Here is a 9,776-nt window from a genome sequence, read left to right as displayed (position 1 = left end):
GCAGGAGGACCTGCTCCTCCACACACTCCCCGGGCAGGAGGACCTGCTCCTCCACACACTCCACTGGCAGGAGGACCTGCTCCTCCACACACTCCACTGGCAGGAGGACCTGCTCCTCCACACACTCCACTGGCAGGAGGACCTGCTCCTCCACACACTCCCCTGGCAGGAGGACCTGCTCCTCCACACACTCCACTGGCAGGAGGACCTGCTCCTCCACACACTCCACTGGCAGGAGGACCTGCTCCTCCACACACTCCACTGGCAGGAGGACCTGCTCCTCCACACACTCCACTGGCAGGAGGACCTGCTCCTCCACACACTCCACTGGCAGGAGGACCTGCCCCTCCACACACTCCACTGGCAGGAGGACCTGCCCCTCCACACACTCCACTGGCAGGAGGACCTGCTCCTCCACACACTCCACTGGCAGGAGGACCTGCTCCTCCACACACTCCACTGGCAGGAGGACCTGCTCCTCCACACACTCCACTGGCAGGAGGACCTGCCCTCCCCCAACCACTACCAGACCATTGTGTTTACCTACGGAACAGCAGGAGGACCTGCCCCCCCCCCCACCCCCACCACTACAAGACCATGGTGTTTACCTACAGAACAGCAGGAGGACATGCCCCCCCCCCTACCACTACAAGACCATGTTGTTTACCAACACCACAGCAGGAGGACCTGCCCCTCCCCCCCCTACCACTACAAGACCATGGTGTTTATCTACAGAACCGCAGGAGGACCTGCCCCTCCCCCCCCCCCCCCACCACTACAAGACCATGGTGTTCACCTACAGAACCGCAGGAGGACCTGCCCCCCCCCCCCCCCCCACCACTACCAGACCATGGTGTTTACCTACAGAACCGCAGGAGGACCTGCCCCTCCCCCCCCCTATCACTACTAGACCATGGTGTTTACCTACAGAACAGCAGGAGGACCTGCCCCCCCCCTCCTACCACTACCAGACCATGGTGTTTACCTGCAGAACAACAGGAGGACCTGCCCCCCCCCCCCCCCCCCTACCTTCAGGTTATGATCAAACCCTACGGGAGGGAGGTTCCTGCTCAGCCCAGTCCAAGCTGTTCTCATTTGAAACGTTACCTCTTCTGTCTCTTTTAAAAAATGCCCCCCCCCCCATTAAAATAATAATAATTAACCAGCACTTGCACTTGACCACCCCCTTTCTAGCTCTGATTCTTCTGATAGCTACATTATTGAGGAACATTTTACTTTCTATGCCTGTGACCCCCTAGACCACCTGCTTGTGACCCCTGCCTGTGATCCCCTAGACCACCTGCTTGTGACCCCCTAGACCACCTGCTTGTGACCCCTGCCTGTGATCCCTTAGACCATCTGCTTGTGACCCCCTAGACCACCTGCTTGTGACCCCTGCCTGTGATCCCCTAGACCACCTGCTTGTGACCCCCTAGACCACCTGCTTGTGACCCCCTAGACCACCTGCTTGTGACCCCCTAGACCACCTGCTTGTGACCCCCTAGACCACCTGCTTGTGACCCCCTAGACCACCTGCTTGTGACCCCTGCCTGTGATCCCTTAGACCACCTGCTTGTGACCCCTGCCTGTGATCCCTTAGACCACCTGCTTGTGACCCCCTAGACCACCTGCTTGTGACCCCTGCCTGTGACCCCTGCCTGTGACCCCTGCCTGGGATCCCCTAGACCACCTGCTTGTGACCCCTGCCTGTGACCCCCTAGACCACCTGCCTGTGACACCCTAGACCACCTGCCTGTGACCCCCTAGACCACCTGCCTGTGACCCCCTAGACCCCCTGCCTGTGACCCCCTAGACCACCTGCCTGTGACACCCTAGACCACCTGCTTGTGACCCCCTAGACCACCTGCTTGTGACCCCTGCCTGTGATCCCTTAGACCACCTGCTTGTGACCCCCTAGACCACCTGCTTTTGACCCCTGCCTGTGACCCCTGCCTGTGACCCCTGCCTGGGATCCCCTAGACCACCTGCTTGTGACCCCTGCCTGTGACCCCCTAGACCACCTGCCTGTGACACCCTAGACCACCTGCCTGTGACCCCCTAGACCCCCTGCCTGTGACCCCCTAGACCACCTGCTTGTGACCCCCTAGACCACCTGCTTGTGACCCCTGCCTGTGATCCCTTAGACCACCTGCTTGTGACCCCCTAGACCACCTGCTTGTGACCCCCTAGACCACCTGCTTGTGACCCCTGCCTGTGATCCCTAGACCACCTGCCTGTGAGCCCCTGCCTGTGACCCCCTAGACCCCTGCCTGTGACGCCCTGCCTGTGACCCCCTAGACCACCTGCCTGTGACCCCCTAGACCCCCTGCGTGTGACCCCATAGACCCCCTGCCTGTGACCCCCTAGACCCCCTGCCTGTGACCCCCTAGACCCCCTGCCTGTGACCCCTTAGCTATCTTAAGATCAATGCTCCAACTGTAAGTCTTTCTGGATAAGTATAAATATAAATGTAGAAATATGTAAATATCAAATTGCATATTTTATTGGTTCCAGTCAATAGATGTACTCAAATATCAGTTGAATCCAGTTCAGACACCAAGCATGTATGTGTGTTTTCTCTCTTGGGTGAGAGAGCGTCTACACGTCAGCGTGGGGAGGGCATTGCTATTTTAAATGCTGTGAATGTAACAGTCGATAGTCCAGACTAGCAGCGTGCAACGGGAAGGGATGGGAGAAGCTGTTGTGTACAATACAAACAAAAACAACCCGTCCTCAGACGTGAGAGAAGGAATAGAACCGTCAGTAGACAAACAGGCTGAGACGAGGCACGGAGAGAGGAGACACAGAGAGGAGGCACAGAGAGGAGGCACAGAGAGGAGACACAGAGAGGAGGCACAGACAGGAGGCACAGAGAGGAGACACCGAGAGAGAGGAGACACAGAGAGGAGACACAGAGAGGAGACACCGAGAGAGAGGAGACACAGAGAGACACAGAGAGACACCGAGAGGAGACACAGAGAGGAGACACAGAGAGGAGACAGAGAAGGGACAACGAGAGGAGACACAGAGAGGAGACAGAGAGAGCGAGAGCGAGAGAGAGAGAAAGAGAGAGAGAGAGAGAGCGGAGCCCTTCTCATCATTCCACAAGTGACTGCTTGGTCTTGTTGGTCACAAAATAGCGCGGAAGGACTAAAAAAAAGCACGAGTAAAGAGGGGGGATTACGACACGGACACTAGCGGGGTCTTTGGAGACAGAAGCTGTTGCCCTTTGGGGGAGAAACATGACAGTAGTGCCCAGGGAGAACCACGATGAGACTGTGGCACTAACAGCCCTGTCCCAAGATGTGTTCGACCCGGTGGATCAGCGGACGGACCAGGAGTGCTGTGAGCGCGTGGTCATTAACATCTCCGGGCTGCTCTTTGAAACCCAGCTGAAAACGCTTGCTCACTTCCCCACCACTTTACTGGGGGATCCGAGGAAGAGAATGCGCTTCTTCGACCCTCTGAGGAACGAGTACTTCTTCGACAGGAACCGACCCAGCTTCGACGCCATCCTCTACTACTACCAGTCTGGCGGCCGCCTCCGGAGACCCGTCAACGTACCCCTGGACATATTTATGGAGGAGATCAAATTTTACCAATTGGGAGAAGATGTGATCGAGAATTTTAAGGAGGATGAGGGATTTATAAAAGAAGAGGAGAGACCGTTGCCAGATAATGAGTTTCAACGACAGGTCTGGCTTCTGTTCGAATACCCGGAGAGTTCGGGACCCGCCAGAGGGATTGCTATTGTCTCTGTTCTGGTGATTTTAATTTCTATTGTCATCTTCTGTTTGGAGACGCTGCCTGAGTTTAGGGATGAAAAGGAGAAACATTGGGACACTGAGCTGGCGTTGAATGGAACTAACAGCTCTAAAAAGCCCAATCCATTCACAGATCCTTTCTTCATAGTGGAAACCTTGTGTATCATCTGGTTCTCCTTCGAGTTGTTCGTCAGGTTCCTAGCCTGCCCCTCCAAGCCTGCTTTTTTCAAAAACATGATGAACACCATCGACATTGTGGCCATCATGCCCTATTTCATCACCCTGGGCTTGGAGCTGGCGGAGCACCAAGGAAACGGACAGCAGGCCATGTCTCTGGCCATCCTCAGGGTCATCCGGCTGGTCAGGGTGTTCAGGATCTTCAAGCTGTCCAGACACTCCAAGGGACTTCAAATATTGGGACAAACCCTCAAAGCCAGTATGAGAGAGTTGGGGTTGCTCATTTTCTTCCTCTTCATCGGAGTCATCCTCTTCTCCAGTGCTGTCTACTTCGCCGAAACCGACGATCCAGACTCCGGTTTCAGCTCGATCCCCGACGCGTTCTGGTGGGCTGTGGTCTCCATGACTACCGTTGGCTACGGGGACATGTGCCCGGTGACCATCGGCGGAAAGATCGTGGGCTCTCTGTGCGCCATAGCCGGTGTGCTCACCATCGCGTTACCGGTCCCGGTCATCGTGTCCAACTTCAACTACTTCTATCACCGGGAGACCGAGCACGAGGAGCAGTTTCAATACACCCACGTGACGTGTGGCCAGCAGAAGCAACCGTCTTTTGGTGAATTAAAGAACAGTGACAGCCAACCATCATCGCTTTCCAAATCGGACTTAATAGCCACGGAGGACGCTGATTCTATCAAATATACAAATTGCAGCCCACACAAAGCGCACTGTAGCCCACACAAAGCGTACACGGGGAAACTCACTAATGTGTGATAATAGAGCAAACAGAAAATACCCAGCAATGGAAAAAAAAACAGGCATAGCCTTGAAGATATTCAGAGAAGCCATGCGTTTCTTTCTGTGAGTAGCATACATCTCCAATTCTGCGCTCTGGCTAGAGTAAGGTTTGGCTCTCTCTTATTTCCGGCGTCTCTTAATGCTGAAGGAATTATGTTTAATAGATTATCATAACGGTGGATGAATTATAACGTGACTCGTGATCTCACCTGAAAACAGTCTTCCGTTATGCGCACAGCTCTTCTTCGCTTGTTGGTTGTAAACATCATTATGAGGCTATATTTAGCCTCATAAACAAATAAACAACAACCATGTTCAACCCCCCCCCCCCCCCTCTCTCTATTGTAGCGCTTTACTCATGCTCTCTAATTAATGTCTAATTTATTCAGCCTAATTTCGTGTCTGTATTTTTTTTCTTCCGTTTTCTAAAAGTTTACATATTGATCTGCCTGTTTGGTGTTGATATATAATATAATAGGACCAGTTTGTCTAAAATTACTTGAATGAATCTTATACCTACAGGGCATTGTAATGACTTTAAAAAAAAACAAGGTCACCCAGTGACTCTACCCACAAACCCCCTCTTTATGTACACCATATCCACGTAATGCGTTTTTCCATTAGACCGTTATTGAGAGCGTGTTACTGGGCAGCGCTGCCTGGCAGCAGACCCTCTATCCTCTCTGTCAACTGTGATGAGGAATGGGCATAACAGAGGTCTATCCATCCACGCAGAGATGCCTTTGTCTTTGATAGCGGAACCACAGTAGTCTGAATGGTGTGTGTCCCCGTCTGGGAGCTGCACATCCATTCACACCTTGACAAGCCATTGAGGATACTAGACATTACGCACAGCCCAATTGCCCTCTAAAATGACCACAGGCACTATTCAAATGATTTATATTTATATGTACGGCTCAATAACGAACAGCATCGAATCTGAATCGAATGAATCAAATATCATGCTATTGACATTGTTTACAACATTTCGTTGTTTTTTTAAAATTATTTTTTATTATACAATCTCACAATCTCACCAAAACTATATAAGTAGGTAGGTTCTATTTGCGAATAGTGCACTAGAATATCTTGAGATATTACAGATGCATGAATGAGATATTACAGATGCATGAATGAGATATTACAGATGCATGAATGAATACGTTTAACAACTTGACGGGGGGTGGGGGGGGTGGGGGGGGGATGAGAAGTGCACCTTGTAGTGTTCAGACAGGCGGTCAGATGGACCCAGAGCGCCGCTCTGTGGAGAGTTCGGGAACTGCAGACGCCGGTTAGTTTCTATAGCAACCTTCCAAGACCGTTCTGACAGGGGAAAGACGTTATTGTCTGACGTCAAACAGAACAGAGGAACGGAAGGATTTGACTGACGACCTGGTTGAAGGTGTTTTCATTGTACCCCCCCCCCCCAATGAATGCTGCTACACAGCGCCCGACTTGAGTTACGTAGAAATATGATTCAATGATAACCGAGATGATTTTGGCAGCTATGTCCTTGTCCTGGGATGAATGGTTAGATATGGTGTAGTGTAGACAGGCAGAGAGACCTATACTGCAGGCAGAAATGTATTGATATCAGAATCAATAGAAACCCATGTTGTCATCGGTAAAAACCCTCCCCTGACTCCGAGGCCACAGCTTACTGGCCACTTAAATCAACAGCGTCATTATATCAAGTCACCTGGCGTTCCAGGCCCGACGACATTTCAGGTCACCTTGTCTTCTGATGTCGTATGACATCATCATATCACTTCGCTACAGTGGATTACTACCTGACAACACTGCCCCCCTCCAACCCCTACATCCCCCTTCTCCATCACCATATCACCAGACTACACTGACCCCCCTCATTCCCCCTTCTCCATCACCATGTCACCTGACACCCTCCAACCCCCTTCCCCATATCACCTGCCCCCCTCCAACCCCCTTCCCCATCACCATGTCACCTGACTCTACTGACCCCCTCCAACCCCCTTCCCCATCCCCATATCACCTGCCCCCCTCCAACCCCCTTCCCCATCACCATGTCACCTGACCCCCTCCAACCCCCATCACCATGTCACCTGACTCCACTGAACCCCCTCCAACCCCCATCCCCATATCACCTGCCCCCCTCCAACCCCCTTCCCCATCACCATGTCACCTGACCCCCTCCAACCCCCATCCCCATATCACCTGACCCCCTCCAACCCCCATCCCCATATCACCTGACCCCCTCCAACCCCCATCCCCATATCACCTGACTCCACTGAACCCCCTCCCCATATCATCTGACCCCCTCCAACCCCTTTCTACCAGCCATGCTGTGGTGCATCTCAGCTAAAAGAGGTGGAATCATAGAACCTTTGGAATAGATTCTGACAGACGTCACTGCGTCACGAGCGTACGGATGACTGACTCAGCTCCGTTGGTTGGATTTACCAGGGGAGGGGGCGGGGACCTGCTGCAGATGACAGATGCAGAAGCCAATCAGGTTGGAATCAATAGCAAAAAAAAACGACATAGACCAACAGACCCTTGGATGATGCAACAGGGCGGCCAACTGCTCAGACGCCCGGACTACAACGTCTCCTGGAATTATGACGTGGGACGATGGCCGCTGCAGGAGAGACAGTCACGTGGAGGTGAGTTGTGGTAGTGGAACGTTGTCACAATAAACCTACAGCCTCCTTCCAGACAGAGCATAGACCTACAGTCATATACAGGGGAGTAGCTAGATATAGACCTACAGTCATATACAGGGGAGTAGCTAGATATAGACCTACAGTCATATACAGGGGGGTAGCTAGATGTAGACCTACAGTCATATACAGGGGGGTAGCTAGATATAGACCTACAGTCATATACAGGGGGGTAGCTAGATATAGACCTACAGTCATATACAGGGGAGTAGCTAGATATAGACCTACAGTCATATACAGGGGAGTAGCTAGATATAGACCTACAGTCATATACAGGGGAGTAGCTAGATATAGACCTACAGTCATATGCAGGGGAGTAGCTAGATATAGACCTACAGTCATATACAGGGGAGTAGCTAGATATAGACCTACAGTCATATACAGGGGAGTAGCTAGATATAGACCTACAGTCATATACAGGGGGGTAGCTAGATATAGACCTACAGTCATATACAGGGGGTAGCTAGATATAGACCTACAGTCAGATACAGAACAGTAACCAGATTAATGAATAGAGAGATCTGGATCACTGATGTGGCTGATTTCAGACTGTGTTCTCCTATTAAATGCACAATGTCCCACTAACAGTTAAAGAGTCTATAGAGTATAGATAGATCCCTGTTGTTCCCTGGTGTCTACATCCCAGCGTTGTCAAACACTCTCCCTCTCCCCTTTTTCTAGAAAGAGCCTGTATCCTAGTCCGTCCAGACAGACAGATATCTCAGGCAGCAGCGCCATTGTACACCTCAGTCGGTCATTTACGTATGACAATAAATCCTATCAAGACCGTGTACCTACCGGGTGGGTCAGGCTCAGAGGCAGTACCACGGTTGTCTGCTAGGTGTCAGTGTCTACCTGTACAACGGCAGTCTGCTGGTAGGACGTGTCTACGGGTGTCACAGTGTCCTGTCTTCTGATAGGGCCCTGATCAGTGTGAACATAGAATATGATGTTATTATCTGTCTGGATACAGTGGTGAGTTCCCTACAGATATAGTATCTGTCTGGATACAGTGGTGGGTTCCCTACAGATATAGTATCTGTCTGGATACAGTGGTGGGTTCCCCTGGATTCCCTACAGATATAGTATCTGTCTGGGTACAGTGGTGGGTTCCCCTGGATTCCCTACAGATATAGTATCTGTCTGGGTACAGTGGTGGGTTCCCTACAGATATAGTATCTGTCTGGATACAGTGGTGGGTTCCCTACAGATATAGTCTGTCTGGATACAGTGGTGAGTTCCCCTGGGTTCCCTACAGATATAGTGTCTGTCTGGATACAGTGGTGGGTTCCCTACAGATATAGTGTCTGTCTGGATACAGTGGTGGGTTCCCTACAGATATAGTCTGTCTGGATACAATGGTGGGTTCCCCTGGGTTCCCTACAGATATAGTGTCTGTCTGGATACAGTGGTGGGTTCCCTACAGATATAGTCTGTCTGGATACAGTGGTGAGTTCCCCTGGGTTCCCTACAGATATAGTATCTGTCTGGGTACAGTGGTGGGTTCCCTACAGATATAGTATCTGTCTGGATACAGTGGTGAGTTCCCCTGGGTTCCCTACAGATATAGTATCTGTCTGGGTACAGTGGTGGGTTCCCTACAGATATAGTATCTGTCTGGATACAGTGGTGAGTTCCCCTGGGTTCCCTACAGATATAGTATCTGTCTGGATACAGTGGTGAGTTCCCCTGGGTTCCCTACAGATATAGTATCTGTCTGGATACAGTGGTGGGTTCCCTACAGATATAGTATCTGTCTGGGTACAGTGGTGGGTTCCCTACAGATATAGTATCTGTCTGGATACAGTGGTGAGTTCCCCTGGGTTCCCTACAGATATAGTATCTGTCTGGATACAGTGGTGGGTTCCCTACAGATATAGTATCTGTCTGGATACAGTGGTGAGTTCCCCTGGGTTCCCTACAGATATAGTATCTGTCTGGGTACAGTGGTGGGTTCCCCTGGATTCCCTACAGATATAGTATCTGTCTGGATACAGTGGTGGGTTCCCTACAGATATAGTATCTGTCTGGATACAGTGGTGGGTTACCCATACTTCATGTACAGTGGGGCAAAAAGTATTTAGAAAGCCACCAATTGTGCAAGTTCTCCCACTTAAAAAGATGAGAGAGGACCTGTAATTTTCATCATAGGTACACTTCAACTATAAAAGACAAAATGAGGAAAAAAAATCCAGAAAATCACATTGTAGGATTTTTTATGAATTTATTTGCAAATTATGGTGGAAAGTAAGTATTTGGTCAATGACAAAAGTTTCTCTCAATACTTTGTTATATACCCTTTGTTGGCAATGAAAGAGGTCAAACGTTTTCTGTAAGT

The 9,776-nt window shown here is 50.8% G+C and overlaps 1 protein-coding gene across 1 annotated transcript; it reads left to right on the top strand.

Moving 5' to 3' along the window:
- Positions 1 to 2,489: 2,489 nt before the first annotated feature.
- LOC118942848 (shaker-related potassium channel tsha2) lies at positions 2,490 to 5,065 on the top strand. Its single transcript, XM_036956710.2, has one exon. It carries the CDS (start codon positions 3,243 to 3,245, stop codon positions 4,713 to 4,715), a length of 1,473 nt encoding a protein of 490 aa, XP_036812605.2. The 5' UTR covers positions 2,490 to 3,242; the 3' UTR covers positions 4,716 to 5,065.
- The last annotated feature ends 4,711 nt before the right edge of the window (positions 5,066 to 9,776 follow it).

This window comes from Oncorhynchus mykiss, chromosome 15, assembly GCF_057628025.1.
Source record: "Oncorhynchus mykiss isolate SJ-2025 chromosome 15, ASM5762802v1, whole genome shotgun sequence".
NCBI lineage: Eukaryota > Metazoa > Chordata > Actinopteri > Salmoniformes > Salmonidae > Oncorhynchus > Oncorhynchus mykiss.
The sequence above is the reverse complement of the archived record's forward strand: the minus strand, read 5'-3'. Positions and strand labels throughout refer to the sequence as shown.

What these genes read in the sequence shown, in the direction of transcription:
- LOC118942848 (XM_036956710.2), top strand. Translation starts at nt 3,243, where the DNA reads ATGACAGTAGTGCCCAGGGAGAACCACGATGAGACTGTGGCACTAACA.